The following is an 18,709-nucleotide window of genomic DNA, read 5'->3' as shown; positions in this document are numbered from 1 at the left end:
GCTCAGAGCAGAACCCTCAAGCAGAGAGACAGTGGGGGACACGTGTCCTGAGGATGGCTGGGCTCCCTAGGAACAGGCCCTTTCTCTTGGGCACAGAGAGATGCGTAGAGCCTTGTTTTAAGACTTGTCTCCTGCAGGTCTAGATATGGATCCTGAGAAGCCACTGGGATTCCTTGGGGGCCATTTCCAAGCCCTCCAGGCGAGGTCTGTCCTCCAGAGGGGAATGAGTCACTGGCACATCCGGCCTCCCTCCACGGGGCCCCTCTCCCCTGCCTCCCTGGTGGCTGGCACACAGGGTCAGACCCTGCGGGCCCCCACACTGTAATTAACAACATCATTCAACGAAGGGCAAGGGACGAAGTCGCACCTCTGCAGACGCCTTTCAAATCTCCCAGGGCCGTGACTATGAATCAGGCTAAGGCAAGCGGGCATTTAGCAAACAAACCACAGAGCCAGTGATTAAGGAGAACAACTCTCTTGATTCTCTAAAGACACACCCGGCTTCACCCCTTGCAGCCTCAAACCTGGCTACAGGCACCAGCATCTTCTCGCCTCTGAGAAGGCTCCCCCACCTCTCCCAGCTGAACATCTTAGAACTGATCACCCACTCTCCACCCAGAAACTTCAATCCAGGTTCCCGACAGATGACTCTCATCCATGTCAGGACACAGCAGGGAGCAGCATGCACTCAGGCCATGGCGTGAGTCAGCAGCTGGGCCTGGCGTGGGTCAAGGCCCAGCAGGTCTGCCTGGCTAGCTTCCCGCCTGCACACACCCACCCTCCACCTTCCACTCCTCACGCCAGGCAGAGACAAGGTAAGGCCCCAGGAAAGCCCTCAGCGTGGGCAGCGTAGGGAAGGGAGGAGCTGGGGCCTGCGCACAAAGGCACCTGTGTCAGCACAGAAACATAAGCAAGCAAGGAAAACAGAGCCAGGGAGACCAAGGACACTCAGCAAACACAGAAGTACAGCTGTCATCTTCCTGCTCCTGGAGAGCCCCTCCCCACAGCATCCCCAGTCTGCCTGCCTGCGGCTCTGAGGGACAGATTCTCTGGAAAACTAAGGGTGAGCATATACAATGACAATCCACAGCGGCCCATGCCTTAACAGCTCTGTGCACCTGCTGCCCTTTCCTAACCTGCAGGTTATGACCTACACAGCCCTGATGCACACTGCCAACTGAAAATGTGTTTCTTAGCATGTCCTGAGTATAACTGGCTCCTCCCCATTCCCCGGCTAAGGAGACGTCCACAGCAGCCGTGGATGGCCACCCTCGCCTTAGACAACAGATGGGAGACAAGCTGTGTAAGGAGAGAGGTTAAGCGCCCAAGGCCACAAAGCTGCGGAGATCCTGCAATCATGCTGGAACCAGAGCCTGGATTTTCCATTCCGATGAGCTAACCATCTCCCTTTAATAGGATGCCAGTTTGATAATAAGTACTGTGACCTAGGACTTGCAAAGAGGTTTGTCCATTTTAAACCTGCACCCTGCCAGCCTGGCTTCATCTTCTTACAGATGCAGGTGGTGCACCTGGTGAGGTGGGCAGCGGCCCAGGCATTATTACTCTTCCCTGTGTTCCATGAGAAGACTGCGGCGTCAGCAGCTCTTCCCATAGGTCGCGTGTGGACTGTGATCTGGAAAGTCCAATTCCACTCGCTCTATGGGGTGCGACTTCGACTCTGCGGCAGTGAGACGGGGCCACAGCAGCTGCAATCTGCTAGAGAGAAAAGCCAGACAGAGCCATGCCCTGTGGCAAGAGCTGTTTGTCAGCACCCTCTGTCCTGCCTCCTGCAGCCTGTGCCTGAAGAACTCAGGGCTGTGCTTTGGGCCCGGCATTCTATGCCAGGATTCCCTGCTGCTACCCTCCACTCTGGTTCCCTCCCTCGCAAGAATGCAGCGGGGCCCATCATGAGCCCAGCCCTGTCTCTCCCAGAGCCCAGATCATGGGCTCCACTACCATTCACATCTGAGTTTGCGCCCAGCACCACCTCTTTCTTCCCTTCCTCTCTTCTCCCTCGCCAGCCCCGCTGCAGCCGAAAAAGGCTCGGATTCCAGGGCATGTTATTTTTCTGAAGGTCAGTTTTCTCATCCAGGAAACGACAACCAGCACATGCCTTTTCTTGCCTTCAAAGGACAGCCAGGAGGATTAAATGACAGAGTAGAGGGAAATACATTACAAGAATACTGCTGGCCGGTGCCACGGCTCACTAGGCTAATCCTCCGCCTGTGGCGCCGGCACCCGGGGTTCTAGTCCCACTTGGGGCGCAGGATTCTGTCCCGGTTGCTCCTCTTCCAGTCCAGCTCTCTGCTGTGCAGTGGAGAATGGCCCAAGTGCTTGGGCCCTGCACCCGCATGGGAGACCAGGAGGAAGCACCTGGCTCCTGGCTTCAGATCGGTGCAGCGCGCCAGCCATAGTGGTCACTTGGGGGGTGAACCAACGGAAGGAAGACCTTTCTCTCTGTCTCTCTCTCACTGTCTAACTCTGCCTGTCAAAAAAAAAAAAAAAAGAATGCTGCTATATAAAATCGCAATTTACAAACCCATCCAGGCATTCAAGTAATAATGTGCATGGAAATTATAACAGGGGTTAAGATTAACTAAATGCTTAGCACGTGCATGGAACGATTCTTCACACTAGGTGTATCGCCTCAATTAACTCTTACAGCAACACTGCAAAGTAGGTACTGTTATAATCCTTATATTATAGATGAGAGAAATAAGGCACAGAAAGGGTCTGTTATTATTCCCATTTTACACCTGAGAAAAATAAAGAACAGAGTAACACTCCAGAACCCTCAGGCATGGTTCAACCCGAATAACTACACTGTAACCGTTAAGCAGACTGCTTCTGATGCAATCTGTCCTTAGCTTGGCAAGACAGCCAATCACAAATAAGATGCCACCTGAGCTTCCCAGTAGCCTTGTCAAGAAGATAAAGCAGATGAAATTCCTGTAGTTTCACTAGAAAAAAAAAACAGTTTGGAGAAATGTTGTCTTGTCTGAGGTTTCCAAGCTAGTTAATGGCAGGACCAGGGCTTAGATTCCTGGGGCTTGTCCCCTGCTTCCATTGCCATTCCAGGGGCTTCAACGCTGGTCCCCAGGCTGACATGCACACACCTCTCCCAAGCCCCCACTCACAGTGGCACCTCACATGGACCCTTTCTGGTCATGCCAGGGAACAAAAGTAGTGGAGACAACAAAAGAGGCTTTTGTGAGCAGCAGGCACCACAGACTGCGTGGCCGGGGGGACTCGGGGTCCTGGTGCTTTCTATGCTGCCTGCTGGCTGTGCCTGATGGATCCAGGGGCCTGGCAGACTCAAAGGGAGTGTCCTCAGGGACACAAGGCTGCAACCTCTCAGTGTGACCCACAAGGGCCAGGCGCTTCCCAAGCCTGTTATGCAACCCCTGCTGCAGGCGGGATTCCTCCCTCTTTCAACATGCTTCGTTTCTCCCTGGAGAGAAAGCATGAACGGGGAACCGGAACACCTCTTAGTGCCCAGACAGCAGCCAGCCCCGTGCACCATGTGGACTGGCAGCCGGGTCAGGGGTGCTTTCAAAGCACCTCTGTGAACAAACCTGAGCTTCTGGAATGACTGACGGCCATGGTGGTGAGGAGGTGGACGCAGGGGGACAGGTGGGGAACAGAGCTGAGGACCACCGTCTCCTACACTCGAGAGTGCCTGGCAAAGAAATCAGAGTGACACCCTGCAGGCTCCAGACTTCAAGTCAGCAGCAGCGTGGACCCTGCCGAGTCCAGACAACCCAGACCTCGTCCTGCCAGCCCATGCGAAAAGACAGTAATCCCCCCTTATCCGCTGTTTTGCTTTCCAGGGTTTCTGCTGAGGTCCAGGGTTTCAGCTGAGGTCCAAATACATTACATGGAAAATTCCAGAAATAAACAATTCGTAAATTTTAAATAACTTTCATTACAGTACAGCATTCTATTTATTATTAGTTATTGTTCATCTCTTATGCTACCTATCTTTTTAAATTAAACTTTATGACAGGTCCTTAGGTAGGGGGAAAAGTGTTAGTTACCTACAGGGTGAGGTATATGCATGGTTTCAGGCATCCACAGAACATTTGCCAGCAGGTCAGCAGGCACCACTGTCCATGCTAAGGCAACTCTTCTCTGCAAAAGGTGCTAAAGCTCCCGGCCTAACTTACAGGCAGCAAGCCTGCTTTGGCAATGGGGCCTGGTCTAGCACAGTGACTGACAAGTCAGCCACTCAGTGAATGTGCAAGGCAATGAGTAGTAGCCAATTGGAGAAGAAGCCTCAAGGGGTGGAGCTGCTGCTCACTGGGTTCTACCGCAATAAAAAGGGCTCAGAAAGGAGCCAAGAAAGCCTTTTTGTGTGGCCAAGATAAGTTACAAATTCAAAACAAGGCAAAGTAACAACGAGCTGTTTTGGTTTTCATTGGCCTCTCTTTGAAACAGCTGTGCCTTCAGTCACTCCAGCAATCGTCACAGAGTACCTCTCTGTGGCACAGGCGGTGGGGCAGTGGTGGGGCAGTCAGGCGGAGGATGTGAGGAGGGGACAGGAGTCAGCATCCCCGTAGGCCAGGCGTGTGCAGGAGGCAACCGGAGTGGCCACAGCGTTGCCAGGCAGGGAGATGCTGCCAGACGTGAAGGCAGAGGCCGTGGCTGCTCCTGCACAGCCTGCTGCCTCTGGAGAATGGGATGGATTTTCCATGCCCAGGGGCTAACCTGGCCTCTATAAGTAGATCCCAGTGTGATGACAAACGGGACCCAGCACTTGCACAGAGCTTTTCCCTTTCAAATCGTGCTCCCTGCGGACCTAGCCCTGTTGCTAACTAGATGCAACAGTGGGCCTAAAAATAACAATAACAACAACAATAATAATAATAATGGAGGCAGGGCAGGCATTGCTACTCTTTCCCTACTTCAGATGTGAACACTGCAGCCCACCAGGATGCTGGAGGGCTCCGAGGCCAGTGAGAACAGCTCTGAGTGATGTCAGATTGATTTGCAGTACTCTGTTCACCAGAGGCTTACGGAGCACCTACTACGCACCAGACACTGTATCAAGGAAAAGAAATACGCTGGCAAAGAGCAAAAAGCCCTGCCCACTGGGAACTTACATTCCAATGAGGGGAGACAGACCCTAAACAGTGTAAGCAATACTGCACCTATAAACAGACTACATGAACAACACACGTAAGTGACGGACAGTGCGTGACAGAGGCAATGAGTGCTGTGCAGAGAAGCGAGCAAGGACGGGCAGCGGGGACGCTGCGGGGAAGGGAGGCTGTGCGCACTGTGAAGCGGTGGGAGTGTGGGGAAGCCCTCCGGGTCCCCTGCATCATGGCAGTGGGAAGAGACAAGGGAACAAATTCAAGAGGTAAACACACGTGCCAAACTGGGCACGCCTTCCGTGCATATGAGGCAGGAGCTGCAGAAAAGCCGAAGAGGCTACCAAGGTTCTGAGGAAGGGGACAGTAGGACATCCATTCTGGACATGCTACGTCCACGGTGGCTGTGAAGTGGCCAGGTGCAGGTCTGCAAGGCCACCGGAGATACAGCTCCCGAAAGAGGCTGCACCTGAGACACAGATCTGGGCCTTATCAGGAACCTGAGACCCGTGAGCTGGGGGCAGTCAAGGGGGCAGAGGGCTGAACTGTGAAGCAGCCCAGGAGCTGGAGGAGCCAGACCCGCTGAGAGCCAAGCGGAGCGGCGGGCTTGTCCGCTGACCCCTCTGCAGGTGCCTGCAGCAGGCTCAGAGACACATAAGGACTGGAAGAGGATGGCTGGGGTTAGCACCAAGATCACCAGCAGCCTCATGAGGTTTCAGGGGAGTCAGGGGCTGAGAGACGACAGGTGGGCAGGCAGCAACTGAGCGTCGAGAGTCCTTCATATCATCATTACTTTAAGGAAAGAAAAACAAGAGTAACCAGAGCTAGTTCAGAGCAGGAGTTAGGGTGCCTTGGGGCACACGGGGTCTTGAGATGTCTGAGGATGGTTTGTTGATTTAAAATGAGACAGGCTCAGACCAGTATTACATGCTTTCAAGAAGGACCCAATGAAGAATGGCGAACTGAGATAGGTGACAAAACCAACTTCCACCGTCACCATTCACTGACAGCGCCACACCAGCCACTGCCTGTTGGAATTCCTTCAACAATTCTTCAGGGTAGGGCTTGAGATGAATATCCTCACTTTGCAGGTTAGGACCGGAGCTTCCAGAGGTCAAGTCACACCCCCCAGGTATAGAGCCAGGAAAAAAACCCACGTGTGTCCAAACCATTGGACTACCCTTGTGCACCTGCTGATTCACCTTTGAGGAATAAAGATCACCTGTTCCCTTGTGATGGGTGCATGCAGGGTGAAGGAGTTTGGAAGGACAGTGACAAGATGAGTGTGATCAGGGTCTGGGTGACTGTGTGATCTAGGAAGCGAAATGCCACACCCAGGCTGGAAACAATGGAGGGGTGGGAGGGACAGAAGCAGCTGACTGGGCCATGCAGAAGTACAGACAGCAGAAAGGAGGGCCGCATGGCCAGGGAGCATGGGACACTCCCAGAGGCCATGTTGGAGGCTGTGTATGAGGCCCTCCTGGAGGGCTTTGCTGCCCCGTAGACAGAGGGGCTGCCCAGGATTGGGGAGGGAGTGCGCCAGCACTGGAGGAAGCAAAGGCAGAGAAGCCAGAGGTCCAAGGATGGCTGCAGCGATTGACCACAGGGTGCATTAAGTACCGTTCCAAGTGCATTAGAACTGTATGGGGATGGGGGCGGCGTCATGGCGCAGTAGGTTAATCCTCCACCCGCACACCTGCATCCCATATGGTCGCCAGTTCTAGTCCTGGTTGCTCCACTTCCAATCCAGCTCTTTGCTATGGCCTGGGAAAGCAGTAGAAGATGGCCCAAGTCCTTGGGCCCCTACCACGTGGGAGATTGGGAAGAAGCTCCTGGCTCCTGGCTTCAGGTTGGCACAGCTCCAGCCAGTGTGGCCAATTTGGAGAGTGAACCAACGGAAGGAAGAACTTTCTCTCTGTCTCTCCCTCTCACTGTCTGTAACTCTACCTCTCAAATAAAATAAATAAAATCTTAAAAAAAAAAAAAAAAGAAACTGTATGGGGAAATGGGGCACAGAGAGATTAAGAAGCTTGCCCAAGGTCATACCTAAGTGGGAACTAGGATTCTGTCCCAGGCAAGGTCATACCTAAGTGGGAACTAGGATTCTGTCCCAGGCAGTCAGGCTCCAGGGTCAAGTTCCTGGGGCCAGCATTGTGGCAAGGTAGGTTGAACTGCTGGTTCCATTCCTGGCTGCTCCACTTCCAACCCAGCTCCATGCTAATGCACCTGGAAAAGTAGTAGGAGATGGCCTAAGTTCGTGGGTCCCTGCCACCAATGTGGGAGACCCTGGGTTCAGCCTGACCTAGCCCTAGTCATTGTGCACATTTGGGGAGTGAATCAATAGATGAAGGAGACCCTTTCTTTCTTCCTTCCTTCCTTCCTTTCTTTCTCTTTCTCCCCCACGTCCATTTTAAATAAATAAAATAATTCTTTAAAAAAAAAAAAAGAGTTGTGCTCCTAACAATTAGGAAGAGGGGTGGTAGGACAAGGGAGAAGGGACCTTCAGGGAAGAAGGGCAGACCTAAGGGTGCCTGTTAACAAGGAATTTCCACATGGTCTGGAGGAAGACTAAGGGAAGAACAAAAGAAGCAATGGGAAGCTGAAAAAGAAAGGAAGAGAAAGCAAGAAGAAAATTAGAGGGACCTGCGTTGTGGCGCAGTAGGTTAACCCACTGCATGTAGCAACAGCATCCCGTATGTGTAACGGTTTGAGTCCCGGCTACTCCACTTCGATCCACCTCCATGTTAATGGCCTGGAAAAGCAGCAGCAGATAGCCCAAGTGCTCAGGCCCTTGCCACCTACATGGAAGACCCAGATGAAGCTCCTGGCTACTGGCATTGGCCTGGCCCAGCTCTGACCATTGCAGCCACCTGGGGAGTGACTCAGCAGATGGAAGACTGACTCCTTCTCCCTCTCTTTCTCTGTAACTATGACTTTCAAATAAATACATAAATCTTTAATTTTAGAAAAAGTATGTCTAGCTAGAGGCATTCAAAAAAAGAGAGAGAGAGAGAGAGAGAGAATTACATTCTTTCCTTTACAGGTAAAAATGTTAAAACCCCAAAACACCAGGTGTCCTCAGCCCGATCAGTAGTCAAAGCCTGGGGACTGGCATCTCCTAGAGCGAGACATCCACCTGGGGAGGAGCTTGAGGGAAAGCGGAAGAGTCCCACCCAGAGGGTGTGACTGGACACTTCCCACCGGGAAGCGTGTCAGCTCTGGGCACTCTGGCTGGGTGGTGGGGGAGCAGGCCCGGGGCAAGGCAAGGCCTTCTGAAGGGCTCCAGCAAACACAGATGGCAGGCGTGTGTCTGCAGCCGGTGCTCAGGGGGCTGCAGCTTGATGCAGGTTAAAAACAACACAACCAGAAACTCTTTCAGAAGGAAAAGTTGAAGGTTAGAGGAGGCAGGGTAAGGGCCAGGTTCGAGAGAGAGCACCAAAGCCTTCAATGGAGGGAGTCCATTGGAAGGGTCAGGGAAAGGCACCCCCAAGTCAGAACGCGGTAAACAGGCAGAGCGGAACCAAAGCCTTGAGAAGGGGCACTGCTCCAAAGGGCACAGGGGACATCTCTCTTTGATGAGATAGCCACAGGTAGCTAAACTGTTCTCAAACGGAAAGCAGGCAAAGGTATGGGACTCACCTCCTCCTGCACCCACCGGCACACCTGTGGCTTCAGCAGCGCAATCCATCAAACGCCCCCATCAAACCCCAAACGCCGCTCCTACTAAACAGCTGAGCTTCCCCTTTGCTGCTCACTGGAATTCTAGGTGCCACCCTCCAAGCCTTGCACCCCAGGCAAGAGGAAAGCAGACATGTGGGAGCCAGCTCAGTGCCGGAGAGGGCCTCGCCCCTTCCACCCGTGGCAGACCCGAGGGGCACAGAGCAGGGCTATCAACAGCAGCATAACATGAACTAAGGAGCAGAGCTGCAGGCAAGAATACTCCCATTTTTGACTCCGTACTCCCAATCTACCTTTAAGAAAAAAATTCATCTCCCTTGGGAGAAAGAAGAGAAGGCAAGGGAGGAACCTGAAGGAGAGAAGATGGGAAAGGAAGAGAGAGAAATCACTATAATTTTATTCCAGGAACGAGAGCAATTTGGGATTTCACGCCCTCTTGCTGCTGAAAGGCCTCGACTGTACTTTGTTTCCAAAGCGCTGAAGTGGGTGGGAGGGGACTGCGGCAGCTGCCTGCACCCTCCCCGCCCCGCCAGCACCCTTCCTCCCTGCACCTGGAGGCCAAGCTGAGGAAGGCGGGGCCCCGCCAGCACCTGCCTGGCCAGTGCTACCCTGAGCTCAGAAGGGCTGCCAGTGGACCTCTACCGAGGGCTGCGAGGGCAACCCGCTGAGCCCAGCACCTCCTGACAAGGCCGAGCCTCGCCGGGCTCCCCAGCTCCCCTGTGCCAGGCTGGAAGGAGGGTGCATCCTTGAAGAGTTAAAGGGCAGGGCTTCCCGGACAGGCCGAGCAGAAGGAGGGCTGAGAAAGGGTCAGCGGAAGTTCCTGCGCTTCGAATCTTTCCTGTTTCCTTTTGCCCCTGCTTTCGCCATGGCAGTCTCGGCAGGGTCTAGAAGCGTGTGCCTAATCTGGTTGGAATTTCCTCCTCCACCCACCTGGCATGCGCCCCACAGCTGTGAACACTCCTGACCCGGCCAGGGCTCCTCGCTTCCACCCCAACTGCTGCTCGAGGCCACCACCCCACTTGCCACTTTGGAATACCAGGAAGAGGCTCGCGGGAAGCCTGCTGGCAAGCCCTGGCTGCAAAGAAGCCAGCCACTGCTGCTGCCGCCTTTAACTGACAGCCCTGCCGGGGCACCGCTTAGCTGCTACGTCTACTCCTCCCCCCAGGGCAGCCTAAGGTTCCAGGAACCCGCCCCCAGGTACATCCCACCGTGGTGGCACCCAGTGAAAGAAGAAGGCACAGGAGGATTCCCAAGACCTTCCAATTACCCACTTCATAATCTCAGGGTGCTGACCGCTAGAGCTTCAGAGACATCAGGGTGCATGACGCACAGTGGCTTTTAGTTTCTTGACTATAACCCCCAGCCCGAACTGCATTTTACACTGCTCCCCGGGGAACACACGTGCAACCCAAACAGAATTTCAACAAGCAACTTTCTCCTTACTATTCATGCCATGCATGCTCCTATTTTGTAATCGTACCAATTTTTTTTTTAATACTGAGCCTACGAATAGATCATGACTCACAGTTTTAAAAAACACCAGTTATTACAGTGACTTTGGGGGAGGGGGTGGAGTGAGACCTCATGAAGAAGAAAAATTCAATATTATAATGGCAAGTAAGCATCAGTGAGGCTGCCTTCCTGTGCTTAGGACCAGCAAGCTCAGGGTTGAAAGTGCCCAGCGCTGGATTCTACTGTCTACACTTCCTAGAGCAGAGAGATTGAAAAAAGCAGGCTGACTGGACACTTGCATTTATCATAAGATCAAAGCTACAAAATATATGCCTTGCAAATTCATGGTAAACATTTTTTTCTTCCAAGAGACTATTTTCATGGATTTGGTTGTAATAATTGTTTGGAAACTGCAGGTAACTGAAAAGAGGACAACAGGTGTTCTGCGCTCAGAGAAAGGGCACTACCACAGTGCCCACTTCCAAGTGACAAAACTAAGGCATGGAATAGTGCTTACGGCACAAAGCGAGCTAAGGGCAGCGCTTGAACTTGAACCCAGGTCTCCTGACTCAACTGCTCACGGTCTCCAGCATCCAAAATATTTAAGAACTCACTGCGGTCTCTCCAAGTAAAGCATTTTCCTGACTGAGGCCTGGATGCCTCCCTGACACCTCATGGTGGGCATGGACAACTGTGCTGGCCCAGGTCAACCTGGACACTGCGGCAGACTCTGTGGGCTGACACAACCCGCAGGGGAGCCACTTGACTCCTCTGTGCCTTTTGTCTCTGCTGACAACTGCCAAGAGTCATCCTAGCTAGAATAGCCCTTTTCCCAAGGCAGTTGTAGAGAGACAATGAGGTGCTTTAGAACAAACCCCATGCATTCAAAAATAGCAAAGCACCTAAGGGTATCATCAGGAGACAGAGTTGGAACCTAGGACCTAGAAGATCCTACAGATCACCTAACCCAAGGCCTCCTTCAACAGCCAAGCCCTACAGGGTGAGTGACTTATCACACATACCATGCTCACAACCTGACTACAGGTGAAAACTGCTGCTGAAAGTAATACTAAGTACCCAAGTCCCATCTGAATCAAAACAGACCATGGTCTGAGGGCAAGAGGAGGGGCAACGAGCAACTAAACACAGAGGAACTAAAGTAGAGCACACAATTTAAACGGCACCTGAGACAACCACTTTAAATATGGGGAATATCTGAGGGATTCCTTCTTATACCAACGGCACCTGGTACCTGCCCAGGGTCTCTCCTAGAGAAGCCCCGAACACCTGCAAAACAAAGTACCTCCCCCTTGGTGACAGTGGCAGGGAAGGGCCACTTCTCCAATTCTGCACTGTGACAACTGGTGAGACACGGGGGTGAGGGCTCAGGCCCAGCAGCATAGTGCAGCAGTGGCCTCACATTACTACAAATACCCATGCCTTTTCTCACTGGACTCCTGCCTGTCCAGCCACTGACAGGCGGTTCCAACAGTTACCCAGAGCCCAGAGAGCACTCTAAGTTAGATCTTCTGGCCTTCCCACCTGCTCTGGTGGGGCCGGCAAAGCCACAGCTACCGCTGCAGGTGGAGAAGCACTGCGTACCTGCCTTGCAAGGTGACTGCCACCTAGAAAGACCCTCAACTTCTCCCCCTCTCCCCATCCTCCTCCCACTCCGTCCCGCAAAGCACAGGGGAGCTGCACCCAGCGGATTCCGCTGGCTATGACCCTGGGCCCCTTGATCAGTTCCTCGTGTCAATCTTGCAAGTCCCCCCTCTCAGTGTCTCAGTTTTTCATCTGTGACCCAACCCCCAGGCTACTGTGCAGACGACATGGGTTACCACTGTGAAAGCGCAATGTTCAGCAGTCAGCACTGGCATGACTTCCTGCACTGCGCTCTCTTCTGGTCATTCAGTGTCCAGGACAGGCAGACAGGCAGGGGCTCTCAGCCCCACCGGCAAAACCCGCCTGCTGAAGCTGGCAGAGTGCACTGAAAACTACCTGCGGAAATGGCCGGGACAAACTATTACACAACCCCTAGTGAGGGCTCCGTGCGACGACTCTGCCTGCCTGCCCACCTCCCAGCCAGCAAAAGGACAAGCAAACGTCACTGAAGGTCTCACTGTCCCCCACTTACTTGAACTCCGGGCAAGAGGTGCAGCAACCCTAAGAAAAGGGGCTCCCACAGGGCGCCGCCAAGCCCGGGCCCCCACAAGAGCTCCCGGGAGCCGGGAGGCCCTTGCCAATCTTGCACGTCCCCCCTCACCACCCTGGGGTCGGGGAGGGCAGCGGCCACACGCCAGGGGCCGGAGGGCGCGAGGCGGGGCAAGGGCCACGTTTCTCAGCGCCAGCGTGGTTGGCGCTTCCCCGCCGAGGGCGCCTCAGAAACGGCGCACGTGTGGGCAGCGCCGGCCACCGCCGTACCGCCAGCGCAGTCAGACCGCGCAGGGCTGCAGGGGGGCCCGGCCGCCGTCGCCACCGAGGCCAGCCGCGCTCGCCGCTCGTCCTCCCACGCCGCGACGCCAACCAGCAACCGGGGCCCGGCACGCGGCGGAGCGGGGCGCCGGCCGGGGCACCCTCGCCGGGGGCGGGGTGCCCGGGGAGCCCCGGTGCGCGGCGGCGGAAGGAGCGGCGCTGCGCACGCCTTTTCCCAGAGAGACCCCGGCCCGGCCCCCGGCTCGCAGGCGCCGCCGCCGCCGCCCGCCGCTGGGAGAGCGTGGTTTCGGGGCGCTGCCTCAGGCTGGTGTTGCGCGGGATGCACACGCGCGCGCGCGCGCTCCTGCGCTGCTGGCTCCGTCCCCGAAGTCTCCCCGCGCCTCACCTTCACTGAGTCCACCGGGTACATGACCGAGTGCTCCAGGATCCCGGCCATCGCTCCGGCTGTCATGTGCGTGGATAGGGAGGCGCTGGTCGGCAGGTTCTCATAGTCCTCCGACCCGGCGTCCTTGCCGCCGCCACCGCCGCCATCTCGGCTGTCCCCATCCATCCTCCGCCCCACAGCCTGGCTCCCTACGCCGCCGCTGCGTAGCTCCATCCGCCAGCCCCGCGGGGCGCCGGAGGCTGCAGGAGGTGGGCAGGGAGGGGGAGGGGGCGAAAAACTTCACTTCTTAAAGTGGGAACCACCTCCCCGGGGCTGCGGCGCCTGACGCCATGGCGGGCTGGGGTGGAGCGGAGGGGCCCGAGGCACCAATCACTGGAATAGAAGAGACGGGCCGCGGCCGCGCCATTGGTGTGCGGGACAGTGGGGACCCGCCTCCCTATGTGACGTCACTGTCCACTGCAAATTTCCAAGCAACCGGATGGGGGCGAGAGGGGACGTTGGGGTGTCCCGGGAAGTTGGGCTACCTAAGCGGGCTGGGGAGGGGGATGCTAACTCGCAAGGGCCAGGCCTTGGGGGCGGCCACTGGGGAAAGTAGGCCAGGCCACCGCGGGGACGTGCCCGGAGCTGGAGGGAGATCAGGGAGATTCCGCCCCCAGAGCCGGTGGTTTTGGAACCCTATGGCTCAGCAAGCTGAGGCCTGAAGGGGGTCGGGGGAGTTGCTAGCAATGTGAATTATGGGCTAGTTGGGGTGGTTGGTTGTTGGGGGGGGAGGGTCGTGGGGAGACTGGGGTTCTAGAACTGAGGACACACCTCGCTTTCAGTGGTGCGTGCACCATTCGTGCAACGCGAGGACAGATACCCTGCAGGTGACAGTTAAAACTCAAGGTTCCCTTCCAGACTGCTTTGTTGGAAAGAACCTTATTTATCCAAGGTGGTTTTCTGGACTGAAAGCACATAGCGTGCAGTTAAGTGTGTTCCTCCTGTTGTTCTCCCAAAGGAGCAAGTCCACCTGCCTGGATTGACCAAGACAAAAAGGAGTAACCAGCAGGGAGCCCTTCTGATGGGCACCTCCAGCAAATTTTTTTTGGGTTTGATGTGCAAGAGGTCAGGAGGTCGACTGAGCCTGGTCTCAGGCTGGGAGTGCCAAGTGGCAGGGAACAAAGCCTTATGGTGGGGGTCTGCCTTTGCAGACTCTGGTCTTCTTCTAGTTCAGGTCGGCTGACTTCTTCAATAAATTATAACCCAGGCTGCTTTGTTTTAACTTATAGAATACTGACGTGCTCCCTGGAGAGAAAGGGGAAAAATCAAATAGTAAGGGTGAGACTAATCTGCTTATGGAACTTTCCATGTAAATGCATGTTTCAGGGCTGGAGACACTGCCAGCTGATCAGCTTCTACAGCACCAGGGCCCCCTGCCTTATCTGGACAGGGCTTCTGGTCGGGAAGGCTGGACCTTGAGATACACAAGGGTGGAGGAGATCCTGAAGATGCTGGGCCTGCCAAGGTTCAGGTCCCAGCATCCAGACAGCCTCCTCAGGACTGATCCAGTGATGTGCACGTGAATAAAAGGAGACCTCAACTCCAATGACGCTGTTTCCCCGTGTTTGACAGCTGTCCTTAGTTGCTCCCAAGATGACTGCTAAGGATGTGATAGGTGGAAACAAACTTTCTGTGTTTAATGATGACTGCAAGAAGATTCCTCTACTTTTGTCAAAGGCGATTTTTAAGAAATGTTGATCAGAAGCTGTTGGTTCTCTTTTTTTTTTTTTTTAAATGGATGCATTTTAACCAGAATTTCGGGAATCTATAGTCCTACTTCTGGGAATGTGACAGAAGAGCCTGAATACCCTGGAAACTCTTCTTCAAAGCATTATTTATAGTAAATAATTAGAAGCAACCTAAGTGTTCAACCAGACGAAAATAACTAAGTAAATTATAACACATGTATTCATGCAACATCAGGCAGCTGTTAATTGCTATTGTACTGTGCAACATTATTATTACAGTGCAAAGTTAGATGAAAAAGCAAAATGAAATTCTATAACTACTGCACTCACAATGACGTTCACGTGATAGGAAAAATGTGAAGTGGTTATTGTACCAGTGTCAGAAGATTGTAGGCAACTGCTTTGACTGTATTTTTCAGATTTTGAGTAATATTTGTATGATTTCTACAGTTAACAAAAAGGGGCAGGCATTGGCACCAAGGTTTAAGCTGCCACTCGGGATGCCTACATCCCATATCAGAGTATGTGAATTTAACCCCATCTCTGCTCCCTGCCAGCCATGAGGGAGACCTGGCTTGAGTTCTCAGCTCCTGAGCATTTGGGAAGCAAACTCTGTGTGTGTCTGTTTCTTAAATAAGTAAAAATTTTTGAAAAAAGAAAAAAATCATTCTTTCTAGGATATACATATATATGTGTGTATGTATATATATATATATATATATATCCTATATACACAAAATCCTATACAGATATGTATATATACCCTTTATAGCTATGTTTATATATAAATTGTGTGTGTGTGCATGCTGAGAAATTCTCTGAATTTTGCAGTGTTGACATTGGTAGAGAGAAATCATCTTTTGCATGACTAACAAGATTCTTGGCAATATGAAAATGCCCACAGTCTTCAAAGACATGAGATTTTTTAAAAAATAAAAACAAAGTATTAAATAAGTGTTAAGTTGGACACAGTTGAAATTCTTTGGAGCACCTAGTGTATATACTCAGTATTGTTTCCTCCCTCCCTTTACATGACAGACACAATGGTTGGCCACTCAGGGTTCTTATGCCCCTTCTTACACTGCAGTAGAGAGAACATCTGAAGCCACATTTCTCAGACTCCCTTGCAGCTGGGGGTCTCAATGTGCATTATAATCTGCCAGTTGATGAACCAGTGATAGGTGCAGCGTGGAAATGAGTTGAAGCAAACTTCTGCTGTTTTCACACCTGCTGCTGACTGGCAAGGCCATAGACACTTGGGGTGGAGACAGCTAGGGTGGGCAGTGGACTCCCTGCTGACAACAGTGCAGTGTCTGATCACCAGATTCACAGGTGTGGAGAGGCACTTGTGGAGTTCAGGGTAGCAGAGGTGATGGCAGCTTCCTGATCCCTGCACCACAGCTGCCGTTGGTGGCCTTGATTCCTCACCTTGGAGGACACGACAGCCATTCCCTTGGCAAGGTGGTCTGGTATTGTGGATCTGAGAGTTGTCCCTGGAAACCAGCCTATACAGTCGCTGCTCCACCCCTTCCAGCAGCATTGTGACCAGCAGCAAGAAAGTGTAATAAATAAAAGAGAAGCTGCTCCCAGACATCAGAACCCAGCAGCCAACCCTGTTCCTAGACCTCTGGAAAAGGCCTGCTGGGAGATGGCAGCAGCCTGGCCACCCTAACCTGGTGCTTCAGTGCCATTCCAACAAGAGGGAGCAACAGGCGAGAATGTGGACCCAGGAGCCCAGGAGTGGCTGCTAATTTGATCCTTTCCTCTGAGGCAGACCAGGTGACACAGAATGACTCCAGTAGAGTCTCAAAACAACTTTCTGAATGTTGAAGTCTGAAGTTGATCTGCTCTACCTCCCAAGAGTCTGCCCCTACTCCTGTGTCCACTCATAACCATGCCAAGTGACCTCAGCTGGGTCACCCTATGCCCTTACTCCTCTGCTGGGGACACCTGTGCCATCTGCCATGACCCAAAGACACCAGCCTCCCCCCTTCAGCACACAGCTGTCACAACACAGTTGCAGCACTCCTCTCACTGCAGAAGCATCCTCTGGGAGATGGCCCAAGGCTCCGAAGCTACCAGAGGAGATGGCAGAGCAGTGGTGGTACACCACGTAGATTCTGGGCAGGGTATGCCCTCTCTCTGCATTTGCATGGTTGGGCCATGGACCACCTGTTGGCCACCCACCCCAACAGCTGACATCTAACTTTTGCCTCCCCTCATCTATTTCCACAAATAGGCAGGGCCTCCATTGCCTAACAAAATCTCCCTTCCCTCCTCCACACCTAAAGTTCATGTCCAATATCCCTCCTCCATCCTGAAGTTCATGAAAGAGTCATCTCCTCTTGCCCACTCTCCTTACTCACAATGCACTCATTCCTTAAATCTTTGCCTAGTGGTTTCTAACCCCTGCCATTTTTTACAAAATCTCTTGCAAATGACTTCAATGAGGTCACCAATGACCTCAATGCCAAATCATCTGCAGCTTCCAGAGTGACCCTCCCGACCTCTGCCTCCTCCTTTCGGATGCCTCCCTCACTTGTGCTTTCTTCATTCCACCCTCTGCCTTCTCTGTGCCTCCTTCTTCCCACGCTGTCTTCCGAGCTTCTCTGCTCTCTCACCTGTGGTCATCTCTGCCAGCTCCATGCCCAAGTTACCAACCCTGACTCCTCCAAGCTCCTTTCCCACAATGCCTCCCAGATAGCATCATTTGAATAATCTGCCCAAACCAAAGCTCAGATGTGACTTTGTGTCCTGGGACTGCTGTAACTAAGCAGTACAAATCAGGTGACTTACAACAACAGAAATGTATTGTTTGGCTATCTGGAGGCTAGACATCCAAGATCGAGTTGGCACAGGATCCTTCACTGCTTTTTCCTAGCTTCGAGTAGCCTCCGGCAACCCTCGATGCTCCTTTGCTTGTGGCTGCAGCACTGTAATCCCTGCCTCCACCGTCAAGTGGCATTCTCCCTGGGTGTCTGTCTAAATCTCTCTTTTCTTAAAAGGGCCTCTATCATATTGTATTCAGGGGCCCACCCCAATCCAGTATGACCTCACCATCATTTGAATACATCTGCAGACTCTAATTCTAATGAAGGTCACAGTCACAGGTTCTGGGTGACCATGGATTTGGGGAGGACACTGTTCAACTCAACAGAGTGAGCAGAGGCAAGAGCTCCGAGAGGCCTGGGCTCCAGTCCTGACTAATATCTCTGCACGATGATATGGGATTGGTCTCAGTGGTGAATAAGGCCTCTCCAGCTCTGCCTTGCTGATCTAAAACTAAATTCAGAATCTTCCTCACCATCACAACCTCCTAATCTCTTGCAGTGCCTGTATTGTACCTCCTTTTTGCCACCATCCAGCTGACAAGCTTCGGGTTATTCCTGACTCTTTTTCTACCTCTTAGATCCTGTTAGTGTTGTGTGGCTGCAGCCTCTGAGACAACATCACTTAGCGCTACTATGCCCGTGGACTTTATTAGCTAATCTGAGACACTTTTTGAGAGTGAGCGGGGCAGTACTAACAATTATACCAGGATAGAAAGTGCAAACTGGGAAAACCAGGACATGTGACCACCCTAATTACAGCCAGCCCTCACTTGTCATCCTGCAAGACTTCTCCTTAGATCTATGACCCTTTTCTCTACTCCCATCCTCTTTAAAGGGAAGAGTGTCCATGTGTCTTCTTGGTGAAATGGCATTCCAGCATGCATCTCAGCTCAGATACTTCCTCAATGCTTTCTCTGTCGCCCGAGAAGGAAGATGGATCCTGGTGCTCTCCCCAACCTCATTCACTGCTCTCACTACCTTCAACTTTATATTATGGTTCTAGCAAGCATCTCTCTCAACTTTCATTAGACACCAAGTTCTTTGAGGTCATACACCGAGTAAACATGCAGCAAATATCACTGAATGAGTTGGAAGAGTTCCATAGTTCTA

General features: G+C 52.8%; 1 protein-coding gene across 4 annotated transcripts in view; it reads right to left on the bottom strand.

Annotated features, from left to right (window-relative positions):
* Positions 1–13,378, bottom strand: part of SLC25A37 (solute carrier family 25 member 37) — a 38,690-nt gene extending 25,312 nt beyond the window's left edge. The window contains exon 1 of one of the 4 annotated variants that reach the window (XM_062212664.1): positions 13,042–13,378. In XM_062212664.1, the coding sequence (XP_062068648.1) occupies positions 13,042–13,254 (213 nt within the window). In that variant the 5' untranslated portion in view covers positions 13,255–13,378. Of the gene's footprint in view, positions 1–7,179; positions 7,282–12,357; positions 12,434–13,041 lie in introns of those variants that run through there. The other 3 variants (XM_062212665.1, XM_062212667.1, XM_062212666.1) reach the window with 3 other exon arrangements.
* Positions 13,379–18,709: the final 5,331 nt, after the last annotated feature.

This window comes from Lepus europaeus, chromosome 16, assembly GCF_033115175.1.
Source record: "Lepus europaeus isolate LE1 chromosome 16, mLepTim1.pri, whole genome shotgun sequence".
NCBI lineage: Eukaryota > Metazoa > Chordata > Mammalia > Lagomorpha > Leporidae > Lepus > Lepus europaeus.
This window is presented reverse-complemented; position numbering and strand designations above follow the sequence as displayed.